The sequence below is a fragment of the Apis mellifera genome, linkage group LG12, assembly GCF_003254395.2.
Source record: "Apis mellifera strain DH4 linkage group LG12, Amel_HAv3.1, whole genome shotgun sequence".
In the NCBI taxonomy this organism is placed as follows: domain Eukaryota; kingdom Metazoa; phylum Arthropoda; class Insecta; order Hymenoptera; family Apidae; genus Apis; species Apis mellifera.
The window spans coordinates 8,773,126-8,796,959 of NC_037649.1; the positions used below are offsets into that span (position 1 = coordinate 8,773,126).

The 23,834-nt window shown below is 39.1% G+C and overlaps 1 protein-coding gene and 2 non-coding genes across 12 annotated transcripts in view; 1 reads left to right on the plus strand and 2 right to left on the minus strand.

The window, feature by feature from the left end:
• LOC408390 (ankyrin repeat domain-containing protein 6) overlaps positions 1–23,834 on the plus strand; it is a 121,853-nt gene that overhangs the window by 62,879 nt on the left and 35,140 nt on the right. For 8 of the 10 annotated variants that reach the window (XM_006566980.3, XM_006566981.3, XM_006566983.3 and 5 more), the window contains one exon: positions 10,952–11,053. The exons of the other annotated variants lie outside the window; for them this stretch is intronic. In XM_006566980.3, the coding sequence (XP_006567043.1) occupies positions 10,952–11,053 (102 nt within the window). The remainder of the gene's footprint in view (positions 1–10,951; positions 11,054–23,834) is intronic. 10 annotated transcript variants of the gene reach the window in all.
• Positions 906–978, minus strand: TRNAR-UCG. Its single transcript has one exon. It is a non-coding gene; the product is annotated as a tRNA-Arg (tRNA).
• TRNAL-CAA lies at positions 21,471–21,592 on the minus strand. Its single transcript has 2 exons — positions 21,555–21,592; positions 21,471–21,515 (listed from the first exon to the last, which is right to left on the minus strand). It is a non-coding gene; the product is annotated as a tRNA-Leu (tRNA).

The following is a 23,834-nucleotide window of genomic DNA, read 5'->3' on the forward strand; positions in this document are numbered from 1 at the left end:
AGGTCGATGGGGTATGCGCGGTGAATTATAGAGTGTTCCCGCAACCTTTACCAACCGTACACGACCCGCTACCTAAGCGCGAATCCCGTTTCCACGTGTAATGAACGTAATTACGCCTGGTAATTGCCCATTCGCTTTGTCGCCCGTCCACGATCCTCTCCTCCGCGACCCATAGACGGATAACATTCACGCTTCCAATTTCTTATATCGTCTTCGTTCTATGATTTTTTTTTTCATTTCTTCTCTTCAAACGCTCGATATTGATCGATACAATTGTATTACCTTCAGTTAAGACTTTTAATGGTACGTGAATAATATTTTTAGGCGAATTCGTAGGTCGATTTAAGGATAAAATAAGGATAAAATTCAACTTTTTTTCACTAATTTTTTATACTGGATTAGATTTTATTTTTTGGTTTACTCGAATTTCACTCGTTTTAGAGCAACGAGTCTGTTAAGCAATATGGAAATATCCTCCTTATCGCGGTAACTTAATTTCTAATTTCTCACGAGCTTATTATAATCGGAGTATCGAAACGGAGTGTGTCCCAGATAGATAACACGACTACACTTTGCTCTAATGAAATAAGTATTCAAAATATTATCAAGAGCGACGATTCAAATAGCGCGACACGAGATTCAATTATCGATCGGAACGTGGGAAAAATCAATGAAAATAAACGATAATCGATTCGACGATTCGTTGTAAATTTATCATTTGTTTTACGTTTAAATAAATATTCGTAAGTATAATAATTATTCGAGAAATGAAAAATGCAGGAGGCGGTGTATTTTTGCATAAATAAAATTCTGTTGATTTCAGTTCGAACGAATGATTTCTACGACGATGGTTGGAAGAAAATTTTCTCGTGGAAAAAGAAAAAAAAGGAAAAAAAAATAATTCTCGACCGTGACAGGATTCGAACCTGCAATCTTCGGATCCGAAGTCCGACGCCTTATCCGTTAGGCCACACGGTCATCTAGGGGTGGTTACCCCAAAGATGAAAACCCCTCGTACTATTCAACTTTCAAACGCGTTTAAAACCCATAAATCCTTCCTAATTGTTCGCATTTTGCAACGCATATTCGTTTTCCAACACTCCTCTTTCCGTAGAACCAAAAAAATGTGAAATTTTTATAAAATTCAAAATATCCCCTACGAGCGTCACAATTTTATTATTTTTGCCAATCGAGCTATATGCATTCGATAAAACTAGCATGACGCGTTAAATATATTCTATTACCGTTCGTATAAACAATTATCGTCTATTAAAAAAAAAAATTCATAATTTTATTTCCTATTTTTATGCAAAGTTATCCAATTTATCCAAAGTATCCAAAGAACAAAAATATGATAGATCTTGCGTATATCTAATGATATCATCCTTCTGTAATCGACAAAAAGAAAAACCTTCGTCAGAATACCAAAAAGATTATCTCGATTCAAAAAAACAAACGAAATATCATCGAAACGCATCATCAAACCTAAACCATATCCCTAAATCTTATTCCACGTTTCAATTACTCGTATATATCTCTTTCTACATCCCCCTTTCCATACATTTACGAAACTCAAAAATAATACACACACAAAAAAACAAAAACGAAGAGGAAAAAGAACAAAATCTATCTCACTTATTAGATCCATTGTTTCTTTCTCTCTCTCTCTCTTTCTATTACACCGAAAGGGAACTCGAGCCGTATGAGATACCACTGGTTTCCAAGCTTCGCCATAAATTCTCTGGTCGAACAGCATCACGAGGCTTTAATGAAACCTACGATATGAAGACGGCGGACACGCGGCAATTATCGAGCCCGGCGTGTGTTTCGAGGGTGTTCGACTCCTCGGGGCGGTTTCTCCGCGAGTGCGCGTCGTGGAGAAAACGATTTTGCATATGGCGGACACGCAGCCAGAGTTTTCGATCGACGATAAACACGAAGGTGAGATCCGCGCGAAAACGGAGAATATATCCTCCCTCTCTCCTCCTTTTCTTCTTCTTCTTCTTCTTCGTCGTCGTTTTCTTATTTTTTTTTTTTGATTCCACGCGCGGATGCAAGATAAATCAAGGGGTTGCAATAAATTCAAAAGAGCCGGACGTTTTATCCTTCGGTAAATACACCGATACACCGAGAGGATGATTTAACAGTTCCCGCCTCGCGGTGTAGCTTGTTAGTTAGACAAATGTTGCGTTGTCGTTCCAACCAACTTTCTCCCCCTGTTTCAACGTTTTACGGCAGGCGCTCGTAACGTTTCGGAGTCGAGAGGAGTTTGGGATTACTCTCTGGCCTTTATTTGGACGATAAAGGCGGGTGGCCGGTTTCGTTCGCGAATGCCAACCGTGTTGTCCTTCGAATTTCGCTCGGTATGGGTCCGTGTTGCAACACTGTCTCGTACACCGTTTCCCGGTGTTTCGTGTACACCGGGATGCTGATTAAGGAGAAGCGGTTAACGGTTAGGTTGGGATACCTTTCAGGTTTCTGCCTCGTTGCATTGTAGATTTTACAACGCGACGTGTGTGGAAGAGGAGCGTGCAGTGTATGGAGCCGCTTTATCGTAGCTTTTGCTTTATAGACGTAGTAAAATGGGGAAACTCGATAAGGATTGGAGAAATTGAGAAACCGTCCGTATTGTTTATCGTCGAAATATTTACCTTAAAACCTATCTTAAGAACGTGGTAAAGTATCTTGATAAGAGGGGATTGAAAAGAGTATTAAAACGAGGAATGAAAGTAAAAGTGCGCGCGCGTAGTGTTTCTTCATTTACTTTCCATTCTGTCTTTAAATATTCGTTTGAATTTTCCTCGCAAGACCTAGTTGCCCATTGTTCCGTATGAAGCTCGAGTTAAATGGCAATGCTTCGCCATACGTTGCATACGTTTCGTAGATTTCGTGCAACTTGTAATGATATTTTGAAATTTTGTGTTGCAAACAAAATTTAATTATCGACTTTTCTTTTTTCCATTTGAATTCCACGAGAAAGAAAGAAATATATATCACGTATATGAAGCGTTTGAATATTGATTTTTGTATTTTCATTCAAACTCGAATAATAAACGAGATAAATAAAATAATAAAATAGAGAAAGAGTCTGGCAGCCAGTTGAAATCGAACGAAATTATTCCCTATGTAAGGTAGAACATGGCCAACCGAGAATCGCATGCCAACATGGTATCCCACTATTGTCCAAAAGGCAATTAGCATGCCTCGGCTGACTCTTCTAGAAAAGAGGGGTGAATACATTAAATACTCCTCCGGATACTCGTCGATCGTGCGTGGGAGAACGTATATTCTGTGAACGTGGTACACGTACTGTACAAAACATATTCATTTTCATACATAAACCGCTACGTAAAAGTTCGTGCGCATCCAACCACTTTGTCGGCCAGAAGAATTATTTTCATCCTCGCTGATTCATCAAATCGCTTAAATTTCTTATCTTTCTTCCTCTCCGATCCTTCTATATCTTAAAAATATTATTACAAATTATTGTTGTGTTTTTAAAAAAAAATGGTACCTCAAATCTAAGAGCTACGGAATGATTCTTTCTTCAACCGCAAAAACAAGAACAAACGAAAGAATCAATCCGTAAAAAATTCATCATATCGCTTAAATCTCTTCATCTCCTTCGTTAAAAAATTACTACAAATTATTGTTGTGTAAGAACAAACAAAAAAAGGAAAGAAAGAAAGAAAGAAAGAAAGAAAGAAAGAAAGAAAGAAAGAAAGAAAGAAAGAAAGAAAGTATCAATCCGTAAAAAATTCAAATCGCTTAAATCTCTTACTTCTTTGTCTCCGATTCTTCTATATCTTAAAAATATTACTACAAATTATTGTTGTGCAAGAACAAACGAAAGAAAGAAAGAAAGAAAGAAAGAAAGAAAGAAAGAAAGAATCAATCCGTAAAAAAAATTCATCAAATCCCTTAAATTTCTTACTCCTTCATCTCCTCTTCGTTAAAAAATTACTATAAATTATTGTTGTGTAAAAACAAACGAAAGAAAAAAAGAATCAATCCGTAAAAAATTCATCAAATCGCTTAAATTTCTTACTCCTTCGTCTTTGATTCTTCTATATCTTAAAAATATTACTACAAATTATTGTTGTGCAAGAACAAACGAAAGAAAGAAAGAAAGAAAGAAAGAAAGTATCAATCCGTAAAAAATTCAAATCGCTTAAATCTCTTACTCCTTCGTCTCTGATTCTTCTATATTTTAAAAATATTACTACAAATTATTGTTGTGCAAGAATAAACGAAAGAAAGAAAGAAAGAAAGTATCAATCCGTAAAAAATTCATCATATCACTTAAATTTCTTACTTCTTTGTTTTTTCGTTAAAAAATTACTAAATTATTGTTGTGTAAAAACAAACGAAAGAAAGAAAGAAAGAAAGAAAGAAAGAAAGAAAGAAAGTATCAATCCGTAAAAAATTCATCAAATCTTAAATCTTTTACTTCTTTGTGTCCGATTCTTCTATATCTTAAAAATATTACTACAAATTATTGTTGTGCAAGAACAAACGAAAGAAAGAAAGAAAGAAAGAAAGTATCAATCCGTAAGAAATTCATCAAATCGTTTAAATTTTTAAATTACTTCTTCATATCTTCGTTAAAAAATTACTACAAATTATTGTTGAGTTTCTAAAAAAAAAAAATGGTACCTCGAATCTAAGAGCTACCGAACGATTCTTCGTTCAACCGCAAAAGCAAGAACAAACGAAAAGAAGAAGAAGGAAGAAAAGAAAGAAAGAAAGAAAGAAAGTATCAATCCGAGCGTAACTCACAATCACAATGGACGATAGAGAATAAAGTATATTAAGCGTGTTGCGTGGAGGGGCCCTGCGAAGCGGCCTCTGAATGGCCGGGTTAATTTAGATTCCTGGGTGCACCTCTTGCGGCGTAAAAGACGTCGAAACGTCCGGCCGCGTTTCAATGTTACGTGATGGAAGCCCGCGTTGCCCCGCGTTCTACGTAGCTAAACCGCGTAATTGACGTAACAACGTACATCATGAACTTTCGCATACCCGGTTCCCATTTATGGCGTTAACTAACGACTGCTGCCCATAACGCGGCCACCACGCTCTCTCTCTCTCTCTCTCTATCTCTCCCTCCCTTCCCTCCCTCCTCTCCTCGATACTGGATTGCAATCGGTGAAAGCGGGACCCCATTGTCTCTCTTTCCACTCGTTTCCAACGAACAAGTGTTTCCGCGGCTACGCTGCCGCGCATCCGCTCTCTTTCTGATTTATTCAACCTTTGTACTGGTTGCCTACCTTGACGTAGAATCTTGGAAACCTGTTCGGTTGTCTATGGCGAAATGTATGGCGAGGCGGAGTTTTAGAGAGAATGGAAGAGGATGTGACATTTTGAGGCGGGTTCCAGGATGCATCTGTCTTCATTTAGGGAAGGTTAAGGGTTGCGCTTGCATTTTTCCAAGACGATGCGAGAAAAGATTTCAAAATGGAAGTTTGAAGTGCTCGAAGATTCTTTCGATCTTCGAATACGAAGATTTTTTTCTTGCGAATCTAGGATTAAAGAAAATTGAATTTGTTTTTATTTGGAGGAGTTTTGAGGGATTTTTCCAGGATGATGGCATTTCCTTCTCGAATCTGGATAAAACCTTTGAGTTTTAAAAATTGAGCGTCGATCAATATTCGATGCTTTACGAACAAAGTTTTAATTATAAACGAATTATGAACGTAGAAGAAAAAAGATGATCGTTAATGTCGTAATAATGGTTCGTAGCAATTACTCGGGCAGCGGATGCCCTTCGATTATTTATGGATAGACTCGCAATGTTAATCAGCGGCCGAAGAAGTTTTCGAAGTTTCGTTCTGCTTGTCAATAGCGATTAAAGTATCATAAACATGGGCGAGCGCGGTGGGGGTAATAAACAGGATCGTGGGCCGGTTTCTTCGAGCGAAGGGCGTGTTATACTTCGGCGTGGCTCGCAGGTTTTGCGCAGGGCGTGTGCACAAAATTCGAGGAACGGTCTAAAAAATTCCTCCGTATCTTTATCCGCGCCCATATAATCTTCGAAGAAACGCTTCGAGGAGAAAATTTCAGATTAAAGAAAAGATTTGCTCGCTTTTTTCTCTATTTTTTTTTCTTCTCTCTCCGCCTCCTGTAATTTTCCTTATTTCGCAAATTCTTAATGTATCTTTAAATCCCGTGGCGAACGTTAAATTTCAATAATTTTATAATCCTCTCTGTATAGGCGCGACAGAAATCTCATGAAGAGATCAACGTACGCGATATCTTTTTAATAAATTGAAAAGTTGGCCGATTCGATTCAACAATGCCTCGATTTCTTCCGTTTCCACCATATTTTCTTAAAGGAATTTCCAAGGGAATGCTGAATTTTTTTTTCCTTTTTTTCAAAAAATATCTTCCCGTTAGTTCTCAGTTAGGTCACAGATCATTACTTCGTTCACGAGTCTTGGACCGGCTCGTTGATCGCCGGTAATGATCGGTGGTGCAATGTCAAAACGGAGCCTGCGTATAGACGTTGAGGTTGCACTTTGTTTTATGAGCTGCTTACCCGTTGTTACTGTTGCGCTTCCAAGGATGCAATTGGCTAGAAAAGGTTTGAAATTTTTTTTTCGAACGAACAACCCTGAATACTTCCCCTTGAAAGTTGAAACAGATATGAAATTATCTCTCCTTTTAGATTCGCAAAAAATTATCGACAATATATTTTTATTTCATCCTTCGATTTATTTTTTAACGATTCTTCTCGAAAAACTTTCGACTGATTAATTCAGTTCGTTGAACATTAAACAACGTATACGCTTAATTATGCCTCCTCCCATTTCGCTCGTCCCAAAGTAGATGTATAAGACGCAAACTCGAAACATGTACACCTTGTCCACCTTGTTACATGTACATGCTTGTGTTATTCGATCGATAGTTGTGGTAGTTGATCCTCGCCACTTAGGTACTTGGCGATTAACAACGACGTTTGACGCCCAACCGGAGTTGGTCTAATCCCTGGATTATACGAGGGACGATGTACAGCTGACACGTGGCTACTTCCGGTGAGAGGAGGGGGGACAAGGTGTCGTACCTCGGTTGACCGTGACTTCCTGGCCAGCTGGACGATGAAATCGATGTGCACAGCGATAAATTTCTTTTTTTTATTTTTCTGATCGAGTAAAAAATAATATATATAAGTTCCTTCATCTTTCTTTATCGATTTTAGAGGAATAAAAATTTCTAAAACAGAAACGATAAATATAATTCTTCCTCGTTTTTCGTAAAAAGAAAAAGTAATTATTCGCACAACGCTCGTTTGTGGGAATATAATGGAATTGATTTCTCGCTAATAATTTCCGTTCCCATCGTGAAGATAACAATTGAGATTCGTAATAATTCTTCTTCAATTAACAATAATAATGGTCTATGAATGCGACAAATTCTTAAATATTCAGTTCTTCACTGTTTTTTTTTTTTCGAATTCTCGAAAAGAGGAAATTAGAGTTTAAAACGCGTTTCCAACTTGCGAGTCCATTAATAGGTCCAAAGAACGAGCTTCTCTCGGCAAGCAGGGAAAGCACGAGTTTCAACGACTACGTTTACGCGAAACGATTTTTACGTTACGAGATTACGTAGCCGTGCAATTAAGATAGGGTTATTAATTCGAATACGTAGCGGAAAGTTTCGCGGAAGTTGAAGGTTCGTTTTACAAGTGTTTCAACAGGTGCGTTAACACGGTTTTCACCCCGACAATGGCTCCCCTCCCGCTCCCTCCCCCGTCTTATTAAGTCGTTATTCGCTCTAACGTTGCGTGAAATCGACGTCTTTGTGAAACAATTTTGACTTTTTCCCCCGTTGTTAACGAGAGGATTACAGGCTCCCTCGCCGTGTAGAAAATTGCCAAGCATCGGAAGAGAGGTTAAAAATTTCCTTTCTTTCTCCATCTTTCTACAATTCTTTTTTTTTTTATCATATTCTTCCAAGCGAATTTCGACAAATTATGATATTTCGCTGAAAATCGGTTCGTCCTCGATTGAGAAAAATCTTCAGACTCTGAAAAAATCCGATAATTGCGAATCCAAGAGATAACAAATATTTTATATTCGATGCTAATCAAACCTTAAGCCGCACCTTCAAGCAACGATAACTTTTAATTCCTTCGATCTTTCTTCTTAGCCAAAATTGTTAACGATAAAAAAGAAAATGACAATTCAGCTTGGACGGGACACTTGAAATTAAACACCTTAAGCCAGGAGCGAGCCAAAACCTTTCAGCTCACCGAGGAAGGTCAGAGGAGACCGCAAGACCTTAACCACCGGTTAATTAATACTCATTCGACTTGGAACCGCTCATTTCCGTAATCGCATCGAGGGACGAAAGCGCCTATTCTTTCTCCAAAACCGTTTTACCGTTTTATTATCCTCCCCAGAAAGGACAATGATCACGCGTGCTCACTGGTTTCACGTTCAACGGTTAAACGTTCGTTGATGAACACCGCGTAAAAACGCGTAAACCCCTTCACCCGGAAAATTGGCACGAACGATGATATAATCCCGACACTGTTCCGCACATCTTGGCTCGTTCCGTCTCTAAATTACGCACGGTTAGATTATAAATCTAATGAGATAGTGTGTCTTAATTCTATAGCTGGGAATAGATAGCGGGGAACGGCGGTATTATCAACGATTTCATCGATTATTATCGATTTCGAAACGATGGGCGGTGATGATGCTTTTACGCGTTCAGATTCACGCCGGAATCCCTCTATCTTGACGAGATCTTGACCGATTAGATTCGAAAATTTCTCGAATCTTATTATTATTGTTAATAATTATTATTATTGTTATTAAGTTATTAGGTCAGATGCGAATCTTGGAGCGTATTAATTTTTTGTAACGAAAGGAAAAGAAGAAAAAGATGCGATAATGATATTATCGATTAAACTCGTTCGATAAATTTACGTGCATTTCTATCGCGTGGAAAGATAGGTCTCGGTCGGTAAGGAGGCACGGGTGTTCCCGTGGCGGGAGTGTTCCATCACTCGGAGGGAACAGAATTTGAATGATTCATGAGTGCACGCGTCACGTCAACACGAGAAAGAGAGAAAGAGGAGAGAAAAAAGAGGAAGAAATCGCTTTTTCCCAGCGATAGGATTTTCATGCAGACAAGTTGTCGATGATGCTGGTTAAGCATCTCTCCTCGTTCGAGGATCCGAGGTATAAAAGGGACGAAGTTTCGCTCCGAGGGACAGGCTTCTTCATGATTTATGGAAGATGCGTAGACTCGTACCTACCGCGTCGGAATTATTGGCGAGATTCTGATACGTCTCCGTTGTCCCAGTTGTCCTCCCGATTGTAACATGGTAATACCTTGCCACGTCAAATCGCCGAGACCCAATCATTTGTCCCAGTTCCGATCTCGTCGTCTCTCGCGACACTCGATGGAAATTTTAAAACTGGATACGATATTATCCTGATTTGGAAAGTATACGCTGATTTGTCGCTTCCAATAATTTTCTTTTTGCAATTTTAAATTTGAAAATTTCGAATTACGAACAATCTTGCAATATTTTGGAATTTGATTGAAATTATCGATTATTTGTTATCACGCCAATAATAACTCCGAATCGGGATATCATCTGTTGATTAATTGACTAGGGAATAGACTCTATCGCAATTACGAATTTTTCTAAGGTTTAATTGCGTTCTCGAATGATCGTGCATCGCGTGCACGATAAGTTGATAAGAGAGTTAACGTGTTTCGGATAAGGAATGCATTTTCTTAATCTCTTTATACAATCCTTCTGACTCTTAATTTAATTTCCATGAAATTTTTCAACTATATACTTCCATTTCCAAATCACCGATTCTCTCTTTCTTTTTTTTTCAATAATTCTCTTCGTATTATTCTTAATTATTTCGTTCGATAAATTTTTCGATCCATGAAAGTATATCGGAAACTTGCAGTCTCCTTTCGATCCTGGAAAGAAGGATCTAATTTAAGAAAATTGGAAAGGAAATATTCTCGAGTTCGGTCGAGGCGACAATCGTAACGGTTTAACGTTTCACACCTTTCTAACGCGGTGCACATTAGATTAGATATCGTTTTCGACGCCCACGTCGAAGAACCTTTTCCACCTCCATTTTCTACTTAAGTTACGTGAAATACGCTGCTCGCGTATACGAGAGACAAGAGTCGTGAGAATTTATGCGTGACAGTTTCTCGGACCTCGACGAGGATTTCTCTATCTTCGATGGAGAGACCTTTTTCCACGACACGCGTAGATCTCTCTCTCCACGGGAGAAGAGAGATAAAGCGATCGTCTCTGGAATTTCTTCTTTTTTTTTTTCATTCGAAACGAAAAGTTCGATTCCGCGTCTCTATTAGCTTTTAATGAGATTGAAACGTCAATTTTATCGCTTCTCCTCCTTTTTACGATCTCTCCTCACGCAACTCTATTCGGTAATGTATCAATCACGAACGGATAAAATCCGTTTTTTCGACTCCGTTGAAACATAATTCGACGCTTTTATTTCATAATGGAGACGAAGAAGAAGAAAAAAAGAAAGAAAGATCGTAGTCGATTCTCAGCTTCGCATTTAACGATTATAGATCTTAGAATGTTAAGAATGTTCCGCTGATTTGGAATTTTTAACGCACTTTCTAAATTGGCAAGAAACACATCGAATATCCCATCCATCATAATTCCAAGTATTAAAAGTATATCAACGGCGGAGCTCGTTCTTGGTGAAAACTGGAATAGAACGGATCCCGAGTTTGAAACGAGTTCTCTCTTCGAGAGAATTCCAACGACAAATATGATATATTAATTGTTGGCAAGAATATTGTAATAAATATTGTATCGATAAATCTTTCGTGCAACGTCCTTTTGGAATATCCCTTGGGATATCTTGTAACACGAGAGATCGAATATTAAATACACACGCGTATAAATCTCTTCCTCTTAATTTTCCTCTTTTAGACCGGGGTGACGCCATTGCAGAGAGCTGCTTCGGAGGGCCATTTGGAAACGGTGGAATTATTGTTGAAACACGGCGCTGATGTCGCTCGCCAAGACACCGTGGTAAGCGAAAATATTTATCTTATCCGCCATTAGCTCCTCCGTTTAAACGTTATCTTTCCAATTGACTTCAAGTTCCTCTCCTAACTTTTACACTCGATCGCGTGAAAATAAATTTTCTCGATTAATTGTAAGAAATAACACCGTTGAGAAAGGAAACGAAGCAGAAATGAAGATTGAAGAAATATTCGAATATTCATTTTTCTTCTTCGTTTACCAATCTCTTATGATACGAGTCCTCAGGACAGGAAAAAACCCTCGAGGAGGGGAAAAAAGGGGGGAGAAGGAAAAATCGGTAGCCGGAAGAGAAGAGAGGAGAAATAATTTCGCCTGTTTTTTTTTTCTTTTCTTCTTTTAGAGAAGAAACAATTTACCAGGATTTTTGCGGGATTGGCAGCGGTGTTTTATCACTTTCTCGATCTCGATCCCCTCGGGGGATCCGAGCCGAGCGAATTTTCATCGTTCTTTCGTAACTCCTCGTCCCCTCTCGTCGTCCCCTCGGCCTCGGTTAACGAAGTGAACGCGACACACGAGTCTGTTGGCTTGCGAGTCTCCAGCAAGGAGAACACGGTAATTCGGTGACAGAAGCTTTCGTGTGTAAATCGTGCGTGCACGCGATATTGGGAAATCTCGAGATTTTTCTCCCTTCTTTTTTAAAGGAAACGAGACTCCAGGCTTGTTATTATAATCGGTTGTTGAAATTGGGCAAAAAACAGGCGAAACGGAGATGGAATATCGCGTAATCGACAATCGTTATCCGATTGTGATTGATAATTTGATCGATGAAGCTCGAAATACGCAATTATCGATAATTATAAACAGAAAATACGTGAATTTCTGTGAAAATTTTCCACTTTCTTCCGTTTTCGATTTTCATTGATCAAAGTATTCGAGGTAGTTGAAACGCGACGCGCATGATACGTATAATTATCGTGATCGACGAAAGGGAGACAAATATACTCGTGTCCAACGCTCTCGAGATCTCGTTAATATCGTATGCAAATCGAATGCAGATTTCCACTTTCCTGCCTTACGCGCGGACAGGTGTAAAGAAAAAAAAAGAAAAAAAAAAAAGAATTTGCGCCCAACTTTCATCAAGCTCAAGGTATTTATACGTACGATACGAGGATCTCTGGGGTCATGGTTGGACGGTCGATACATGGATATATCGTCCACACGTGTCATTAAGTCGTAAACCGTTTAATGGCCGTCATTACCGATATTGTATCGCGTTCGAGCCTCGATCGGGGACACCGATTCAACAGGGCTGCAATTTCGCGGACGATCCGCGTAATAAACGGCGAGGGGAGCGTAGGTAGGCGTGTATACTTTACGTCTTAATGACCGCCGCTAAGAATTTTCAAGATCCCTCCGCGACGCGTCTCCTCCAATGATTTATCCGTTATTTTAACGTCAACAAGGAACACGCGGAATGACGCGATTTTAAAAAGTGTAATTAGTCGTAAGTAGTTGCTGGAATGACGTTTAATTTTTTTTCTTTTTTTTTTCAGTTTTATAAAATTGTACGCGAATTTACTTAAGTAAAATATCGAATATCGATGAGTTTGGAAGAGAATATCCCGAAGAATAAAACGTAAAACTCTCTCTCTTCTTATTTAGGTGATTCCATTCGAGGAAAGATTAGAAATTGCAAGTTGTACTCAAACTTTTCGCTTCTTCCCTTTCCTCTTCGCTGGTTTCTTCGCTGGAGAAGAAAAAAACTTCAAAAACTTTAGACTTGTTGAGTTTCTTATTCCTTTACGAAGTTCTTCGTTAAATTTTCTGGGATAAAACGTACTCTCCAGATAATTTCATTCGAGGAAAGATTAGAAATCATATTCAAAACTTGAAGAAAAACTTTCAATTCGTTGACTTTCCCATCCCTCCGCGGCGAAATCATCTCCGATTGATTATTATCTCGGAGATAATAATCGTGGTTTCATACGGTTTAATGGGGGGGAGGAGGAGGGGTATTTACTCGCTCCGGATGGATAGCGGGCTGATGGATAATGCATGGTATCAAGGCACGCAGAAAATATTTATCATCTGTCCCGTTCGAGCAGTTTCGCGGAATTGTGGACGCCCCTCCTTCCCCTCCCTCAAGATTCTCAAAGAAAAGACGCGAATATATTATTTCTATGGGACACCGATCTTGTTGCGGGATGGAATTATGGAAATTTATGTATCAGGAAATTGTAAATTCGCGCTGCTGGCCACGATTATCGACGAGCGTATCTTTTTCCTATATTTCGTGTGGAAACATTATTTCTCTTTCTCTCTCTCTCTGAAAGGAAAGAAGATGGTAACTTTTTAGTAATTTAATTTTAAATTTTTACACGAGATTGGATAATGGATAATTCAATCGAATTAATAAATTCGATATTCATTTGGATATTCTTTCCAAGTTTTTTTTAAGTCGAAAGACTCGACGGGAACGAATATAATCTTTCCAAGAATCCTTCCAACCCACAATACACGCCGCAGGGTTTTAACAAGATCCATGGTGGAATTTCTCTCGACGGGGAGTCCCTCGAAATACCCCATACCCTCCTTTTTCCATCGGCGCGAGTCGCGATTCCCGATGTTATCCATGCTCCGAGTGACGTCTCGCCGATATCCGCGGCAAACGGAATGCAAATGTCAAAAGAGTCGCGAGCATCGAAAAGGAACGCGACGAACGAGCCCCGAAGGCCCTATCGACGCTCGTGAGCCGATCCGCGATAGGGAAGAAGAAAGAATCGCGTTGGTAATGCGCCTACGAACGACACCGGTTTTCGAGAGAGAGAGAGAGTATGATGGTCGATGGTTTCATTCGAATAATCTTCGTCCTTCGTTTTTCGAATAAATAAATATATACGTATATTTTTCCAATTTTTCTATTGGAATTTACGTAAATAGTTCGTAAACGTTCGATCGATGCAAAGAAGTTATATTCTTTCGTGTGAAACGTATGTTAAAAGTATTCGAAAAGCGCTTCGTTAAAATTTATCCAAGATATAGAGAAACGATGCCATTGAAACCAATTTTTTATTCGTCCAAATATCGTCCAGATCCATTGTGAAGATATAAGAATTCAAAACGTACTTCCATAGAGTATCACGAATGGCGAATTACTTTCTTTTTATTACGTTCTTTCTAGAATCGCGTACTAAGCGCTTTTCCAGGAATCGCGTCTGCGATGTGTCTGGAGTTTGGGATAGGTCGGTCGAGGCGAGCGAGAGATCCGAGTAAGCGACGAGGACGGAGAGAGTAAACGATTAAAAATTACCTTTCTCTTTACACGACGATATCTCGGCAACCGGAACTCGTATCGAGATGGATCAAAAAATGTTTTAAGGGGGAAGATTCCGCGCCTCTAACGATCCTTCGTTCGTTGACCGGAAGTTATTATCTTCGGAGTTATAGCGGTTCAAAGTTTTTCCAATTTTAATGTCGACTTAGTCGAGTTTCGAGCTAAGTTAAGCGACAGCGTATTTATTTTTGGAAGAACGCTATTTTATCGATGGAGGAGTATCAGAGAGTTTAAATTAATTTAAACGATGATGGAGGATGGATATTTTTGGAAAATATCTCGTATTCGAGTATTCACGTGAAAATCCAAAGTTATTCTCATATTTTCCTCCGCGTTTGCCCGTACGTACGTACGTACACTCGAGGAGAAGCATCTCCCACACGTCTCGGCCGGTGGAATGCGGTTGCCGGGGCAAATAAAATATCAAGAAGTAGAATTCTATCCTCGATGCGCGATACTCATGGGGGAACGTGACAAAAGGCCGTTGTCAAAGTGGCCGGGTATATCCGTAAATTCTCTTGCTCGAGATCAAAAGAGAATTATCGTTATCCCGTTTTAGTAGCAAATTACCGAATCTTACCAGGAGGCCGCATTAAAGGGAAATTAGCGTTGCTCTAACGAGCGCGATACAACGATTAGTGCGAGTACTTTCTCTTGTAGCCTGGAACGCGATTTATCGTTGGAAACACGATATATAAATATATGTATATATACATTTAATGCGCGAAGCATTTATGATATCGAGAGGGGGAAGAGGAAAAAGAAGAGAATAATCAATACACTCGATACGATCTGTAACGAATAAAATAAAAAGAAAATTTGAGAAATTCGTAATTCGATAAGAAACGATCGTCCCGATCAATCAAACCGTATATAATTTTCTTTCCCTTTTCTTCACTTATTTACCTTTACCTTAAATCGTTGCTCGACCGTTACAAGTGGTTGATCGCGATCCAAAAATGGTCGGTCTGAACGGTTGATTAACGCTTATGCGAGCCACGATTTCTCGATGGTATGAAACGTTTAGAGGTTATGCTCGCCTCATTTGTCACATTTACAACCCTTTATGGCCGTGAGCACTTGACCGCGAAAGCCGATCGTCGCGGACCACGTCGATGCCGGGTTTCCATGTTCGAGGCAGCGATTTTCTTTGCGCAGGACACGCCGCGTTGATCCACTTTGCTTTTTGCCACTCCCCCTACTCTTCCATTCTCCCCGTCTCCACCTTCTCCCCTCGTCCCTCCCTCCTCGTCCCCGACGTTATAACGACACCGGTTCGCAGGATTCGCGCGGCGATCTCTAATTAAAAGAATCGTCTCTGTCGCCGTTTTTCCGATCCACGCGGTGGAAACGTGGGACGAAAAAAAGAAGGGGGGGAGAGGAGGGGTACGTCGACGCTTTTTTTCCCCCCCGAGGCGAATCGTTCGCATTCTTCCGCGAAATATAACTTGGAGCTAGGCTATCGGGAGGTGGTAAAAATAGTCGGAGAAGACAGGAATAAATGTATCTCTTGACGACTCGAGGGACATTCCTGAGTGGATACTTGAGATTTCTCGAGTTTTTTGCGCAGCTAATTAAAATTGAAGACTCGGATAAAGACATTTTTATAGATGAGAATAATCAAATTTCGAACGTGTATACGAATCTCGAAATTTTCCTTTCGAAGAATATTTTTGTAATCCCTCGATTTCACCATCTCGTATTTTCCTATTCCATTCTATGATTGTTGATTAATTTCGAAAATTCGAACGAGTCACCAATTCTGATCAGCAATTGGGATCCTCGTAAAGATCGTACGCAAAAACCTCCTCCGCGACGAGGAGGGCTTCGACAACGTCTTCTTCTTGCGCGTATTCACCTTAAACCCGTTCTCTTTGATCGAATGTGTATATGAAGATCGATCTCGAATTTTTCTTTCGAAGAATATTTTTGTAATCCCTCGATTTCATCATCTCGTATTTTCCCATTCTGTGATTGTTGATTAATTTCGAAAATTCGAACGAGTCACCAATTCTGAACAGCAATTGGGATCCTCGTACGCAAAAACCTCCTCCGCGACGAGGAGGGCTTCGACAACGTCTTCTTCTTGCGCGTATTCACCTTAAATCCATTCCCTTTGAATCGAATGTGTATATGAAGATCGATCTCGAATTTTTCTTTCGAAGAATATTTTTGTAATCCCTCGATTTCACCATCTCGTATTTTCCTATTCCATTCTATGATTGTTGATTAATTTCGAAAATTCGAACGAGTCACCAATTCTGATCAGCAATTGGGATCCTCGTAAAGATCGTACGCAAAAACCTCCTCCGCGACGAGGAGGGCTTCGACAACGTCTTCTTCTTGCGCGTATTCACCTTAAACCCGTTCTCTTTGATCGAATGTGTATATGAAGATCGATCTCGAATTTTTCTTTCGAAGAATATTTTTGTAATCCCTCGATTTCACCATCTCGTATTTTCCCATTCTATGATTGTTGATTAATTTCGAAAATTCGAACGAGTCACCAATTCTGAACAGCAATTGGGATCCTCGTACGCAAAAACCTCCTCCGCGACGAGGAGGGCTTCGACAACGTCTTCTTCTTGCGCGTATTCACCTTAAATCCATTCCCTTTGAATCGAATGTGTATATGAAGATCGATCTCGAATTTTTCTTTCGAAGAATATTTTTGTAATCCCTCGATTTCACCATCTCGTATTTTCCTATTCCATTCTATGATTGTTGATTAATTTCGAAAATTCGAACGAGTCACTAATTCTGAACAGCAATTGGGATCCTCGTAAGGATCCATCGTACGCAAAAACCTCTTCGACAACGTCTTCTTCTTGCGCGTATTCACCTTAAACCCGTTCCCTTTGGATCGAATGTGTATCTCGTGCTCGCAAGCGGACACGCCTCGCGACACGTGAGCACACGCGTGTAAACACACAGAGAGAAAGAGAGAAGAAGGGAGAGGAAGCACGCGATCGTTCCTCACGACACGTAGCACGGTAACCGGGGAAATTGCTCGATCCGTGCTCGACCGGGAAAATTACTGGATCGTAAAAGTTACGCTTTCGCGGCGGTAAGAAATCGGTCTGAATTCAAAGGTTACGAGAGGTTCACTGTGCAAATCGTTCAATAATTGTATTTAAACATCGAGCGTGTGTATACTCGGCTTGTTGTTAAGTAAACGATACGGTGTGTATATTCGACTCGTGATAAGATATCACGTTATCTCTCACTCGGTTCTTGCTTCTTGAAAATTTAAACCAAAATATAATATATCGGGAATGGAACTCGACCGTTATAATTTTTCCATTCGATCGATACAGATTTTTAATCTGAAACAAAAATAGATTATTTAGAAGAAAATTTCGAAACGGATATAGAAAGTTGGAATAGCAACTTCTCTCTCTCTCTCTCTTTCTTTCTTGGGTTTCATACACGCGAGGGCACGATGGACGCCGATTATGGCAACGAAACGGGCAGGTCGAGCGGATCGTGCCACTTAGACTTGCACTTTCGCTACGCGAAAAACGATCGAGCGCACGCTAGATACAACAATTTCTCCGAACCCCTATTTACAGAGGCGATTTATGGGGGTAGGGGCCGCGATCAATAAAGAATTCACGATCGGAGGAGCCGGAGTCGCGTGTTCGCGTATTCGGCCGAGCGATTTATAAGGTATCGGCGTCGTTTCGTTTCGCATTAGTTAACGATTACACATCGTTTAGATCGTGTTTCTTATCGTTCCACGGTTTCGTGCTGCTCCTCCACCCGGCTGGAACGCTGCTGTTATACGCTCCTTCTTATTGCGCTTTTTATCCCGCTCTCTCGTTACGCGAGCAATCCAACGCAGAGGTCGAATTAAGTTTTAATTGTATTCACGTACGATCTCTCCCCCCGGTTTTTTCAAAGTTTCGAACGAATTTCGTGCGAATTTGTGGACAACTGTTCCAATTTTGTTATAATATAATTTCACTTATAAATATCGTTCAACGTGTAATTTTAATTCCGCAATATTGAATCGTATTAAGTTATATCACTTTTTCGTGTAAACGTTTCATAACTTAATTATCGATAATGGGTCGAATAAGGCGCGAAAATGGAGGATTCTAATTAACGCAATGAAAAAGCGGCTGCACCTATTACGCGGATTATTTCGTTTCTCTATAATGGGGTTTAATTAATTATTCTCTATTCATTTGTGAAAGCTGGCCCACGATCATCGCGAAACACGATGGAACATTCTCGCCTACACGGTTTGAAACGTAACGTGTAATTAAAATACCATTCCGCGTGGTATGCTTTAAATAAAGAGAGGAAGGAAGAAGACGCGTTCCTCCGTGTAAAATATTTTGATTCGATATCACAAAGTTGGACGATGAACATTTCCCCCCTCCCCCTCCGGAATGCATTAAACGATCTCTGACGTGAAAACGAAGGAATAAAATTTAACTCGTTCCATAGAGTTGCGTTCCAAGTTGTTCGCAAGAGGAATTTGAAATATCGAAGATGGGGTAAAGATAAAGTATTGAATATATCCGTGTTTGTAATTATAGAAATGCTGTTTTTTTTTTTTTACACTACAAATTTTGATGTATCGTTGAAAAAGAAATGTTTTTTACTCTTATTAACGTTTTAACGCTTTGTTTGAGGCGAAAGAGTTCCGTGTAATTTCGTTTGCCCGATTTACTTCAATCTTCCTTCTACAGCGTGATGGTTCCAATTGCGGTTTCAGAGGAATTGCTTTCATTTATGATTCAGCAAACAAGGTACGAGAAGAAATAAAAAAATAATACCCAAAATTGTTTTATTAAAATAAATTTCGAGGATCGAAGATTCGTCGAACACGCTTCCAAAATTGTATACAAAAATATTTAAGACGCTATCAACGTTTACAAATCGATCGATATGTTCTCGATTTATTTTCAAAAATAAAAAAAAAAGAAACCCTTCGAATCCTTTAATTTTCAAACAGGTCGCATCTAACAATTAAACGAAACCTCCGCTATTCCTTCCCTCGAACACGCTTCCAAAATTGTATACAAAAATATTTAAGACGCTATCAACGTTGTTACAAATCGATATGTTCTCGATTTATTTTCAAAAAAAGAAAAACCCTTCGAATCCTTTAATTTTCAGACAGGTCGCATCTAACGATTAAACGAAACCTTCGCTATTCCTTGCCTCGAACATGTTTCTAAAATTGTATACAAAAATATTTAAGACGCTATCAACAATTTGTTACAAATCGATATGTTCTCGATTTATTTTCAAAAAAAGAAAAACCCTTCGAATCCTTTAATTTTCAGACAGGTCGCATCTAACGATTAAACGAAACCTTCGCTATTCCTTGCCTCGAACATGTTTCTAAAATTGTATACAAAAATATTTAAGACGCTATCAACAATTTGTTACAAATCGATATGTTCTCGATTTATTTTCAAAAAAAGAAAAACCCTTCGAATCCTTTAATTTTCAGACAGGTCGCATCTAACGATTAAACGAAACCTTCGCTATTCCTTCCCTCGTTCACCAGCCCCCAATTAAACCAAGAGTCTTCAATTTAACTCGAGCGTCGCCATTATCCGTTGCGCCATCCGACCTGCAACAACGACGCCACCGGTATCAATCCGGAGAAACTGGCCTCAACAACGAGGAGGTGTCGGTGTTGAGAAGCAAAAATCACCTCCGGTGCACGACTCTCATAACTCTTCCAATACCCTTAATGACACACGTTGTCCGTCTAATTACCCGTGGACGAGAAATTAGAAGAGAGAGAAGATAAAATGGCACCGGGCGATCCAGCTTTCGATACGCCTCCGACCTGCTCTTATGCCCGTTCTGCTCTTTTGAGAAACGTCGATCCGGCATCAATCAGGAGGCAGCGTGGTGCTCGTTAGTCGCGAACGAACAAAGTCCAGAAAAGTCGAGTCATAAGTCACTATAGGGCCGAGTGACGTTTCGCTTTTAATCTAGGTCGATAACGCGGCCATATAAAATCCATTTCTCTCTTTACCGTTCCGTACCGAGATGTATCGATTAGAGAACTGTCTCCTCTTTTTGCCTCGATAGAATGATGAACGACCGCGTCTCGATTCTGAATGTGGGAGTAGAGCCGTTCGTTCGATGCACGCTTGATACGGTTTCGGTTGTTTTTCGAGCTGTTGTCGTTAATAAACGAAGGATGGGTTTTCTGAATTAATGACGGGTTAGTCGGATGACGTCTGTCCGAGATGATTTCGAGGATGGAAGATTAACGATTCGTAGATCGGGAAACGTAGATTTTTAATTTGTTTAGAGTTTGGGATAATGGATGCACGGTTTCGAGCATTCGAAATGCCATCTGTTGCCGGTTAAGGGCATTATTACGAGAGAGCGATGTGTGCTCTCGTGTGCTTGAATCGAGGCGAACGCTTATTGTGTCACGATGCTCGTAAATATGTGAGAAATCGTGTGGGAAAGAGCGAAAAAAATAGGCACGCCTAAAATAGACCAAACGGTAAAACGATACAGAACTATGCTCGTGACGTTATAATCCGCTTATTATCTCGGAAATGGAAGAGATTTCGTAAGAACGATTGTGAATCGTTTTACGCAACACGGTAGTTAAAGTTAAAATAACGATTTATTTTTGATTTGTAGCACATTTTAATTCAATACTCGTGAATTTTTTTATTTTTTCACCAATATACCTATATGTAATAATGGCATGAAATAATATGAATATAATAAATATTAATTTCGGATCTAATTTCAATTTTGAAAATAATTTAATCCGAGCAATATTATTTTTTTTTAAATATAGATTTATATAAATTTTCCAAATTCTATTTATAACCTAGAAAAATAAATTTAAAATATCTATAGAAGGTATATTTTATTAATTGTTTTAATAAATTTTTATTAATAAAAATTGTTAAATACCGATTAACTATAAAGATAATAAAAAAATGGAAAAATATATTGTACGAAAGAAAGAAAAAAAATTTACTGCCAGTAAGATTCGAACTCGCGACCATGTTCGAAGCGCGTCCATCGCTGCGTTTAGAATAGTTCGCTCGAAAAAAATTAATAATTATCGAAACGCAATTATATTTCAATGTTTGTCATTGTATCGTCTAAAATTGCAAAAGAATTTGTCAGAAGTGGGATTCGAACCCACGCCCTCAGAGAGGACCAGAACGCTCAGAACTCAGTTTTCGAACTGAGAAGGTTAAGAACCTTGAGTCTGGCGCCTTAGACCGCTCGGCCATCCTGACATGTGGTAGCATACGTTCACTTTACCGATTATAACGTCCTATAATATTATATCGTCGTATAATATAATCGCGTAAATACTTATTTTTATTCACTTTTTTTCACGCACGGTGTTGACATTAATTGATCAGAAATTACGAAGAAATTATTAAATAAATCCATCGTTATTTAAATTTATTTATGTCTACCTAAAAAAAATTTAATATCCTACGTGCATATTAATTTATTACAAATTAAAAAAAAGTTAATAAACAATTTTATTTAATTAAAATTAATTTATCATGCTCGATTTTATATTTCTTCTTTCGAAGCATAGAATATTATGCAAACGATCTAATCGTAGAAATTGATTCAACGTCATAACGTTCAAACGATTACGCGATCAGAATGAAATGTATTCGTGTCGTGTGTTCCCTAGATCAATCTTTTCATTTATAAAGCAAATTAATCAGCGGTGTTGATTGTTTCACGGAACCCGATTTCACGGAACTCCAATACCATATCGAGCGAACGATGGGACAGCGATGGGATCGACTCATCGTCGGTCTAGAACAAATCATCACATTCTTTTGTGATATCACGAATATTCTAAACGATAAAACACCGGAAATATCGAAATACGATGTTCTAAAATCCGACGTAATTCAAACCATTGTCCGAGAATCAGAACAACGATATTAAAAAAATTTCAAACTCTTCCTTCCTAGAACCTTCGGTTCTAACCCATCGCTACCGCTACCTTCCAATTCATTCTTATCTGCGAACCAAAGACCCAAACTCCTAGTCCCTTCTCCGCCTTAAAAAAGAAAAATTGGGACGAGGAAACGAAATAGGAAGGGAGAAGGTTTACGACTCATCGTTTCTCTCGATCTTTCGCAGTCGAGCCACCCACAAGTCCGACAATGGCGTGGGAGCAGAAGAGGTGTCGGTAGCCGTCGTGTATCCCGAGTTTATTACACGAATAGATCCATCTAAACCACGCGCATACATATGTATACAATTTCATAACTATCGGTAGCGAGATGAATTGAACGAATCAATTTTTAGATAAGTAATCTAAAGATTCACAGAATTAACTGTTCAACAATAAGTGTGAACGTATCTTGGAATAAAAATTTTTAATTTTTATACGTATAATATATTTCGATATTTGGCTACACCGCCACTCTAATCTAAAAGGAAAACAGGGACGAGAGGAATAAATTTGAAAATAGAAAAACTCTCAAATTTTATTCCCAAACCTATTAATATCGAAACAAGAAATTATCCCTCTTGAGGAGTAGGCTCGACAATGTGTGTATCCATCGACCTTTAGAATAATCGTCGCAGACAGGCGTGTCATTACGAGTGTGGAGGGAGAGGAGGAGTTTCTCGAATGGAGAAACTATTTTATGGGACGCGAATCGTCGCCGTCTGGAATAAGTTTGGCCGGCATCCCGTCGTATTACTCAACGTCTTATGATCGTGCGAAGGGGGCTCGTAAATCTCGAGGGATGATTGAACGGAGTTCTCGTTGGCGCGAATCGGATACACCTATTGCTATTGTACATGGATACAAGTTGCGAAAATACAAGTCGGGCTTAAGCTGAGATAATATACTTCCTCCGAGTGATGCTTTTCTCCGTGTTGAAAATTTAGAATTTACAATCGACCGTGGCCAAAGTTTTCATTGCTTTGAGAAACAGAAATTATATTATTGTTCGAAGAGCGACGCGGTGTGTAAGTTTCTCATTCTGTACCTGTGTAATTGCCTAATATATAAAATTAAACTTTCGTGATTCAATTTATATTAAAGTAAATATGACATGGAAACTCATTGAAAATACTTTTCCCTATCGATTTAGAAAAAGAAGGAAAAGATAATTCGATTTGAATATCGAATCGAATTGGATCGAGTCGAAGACACTGTAACATTTGTCGCTTCTAATCTAAAATGAAAGTTGTAACGTACTTTACGGAATCGAGAACGAGTTACGAGTACAAATGCCAAGAATTAATTCACCCGTTTATTTTTCGTTACTCGCATTAACAAAAGACTGGTTTCGCGAAACGATCGATTCTATTCCATTAGTCGACAAGTTTTAACCAGGTGACGATTCGCGAGAAGTGAAAGTGCGACGATCGAAGGGAGAGGGAGAAAGAATCGTAAACGTAATAATTAGCCGTGAAAGTGTTCTCGATAAAAAGTGTTCTCGATATATAACCTTATAAACCTTGCTCACCGATTATACTCGAAAAGAAAAA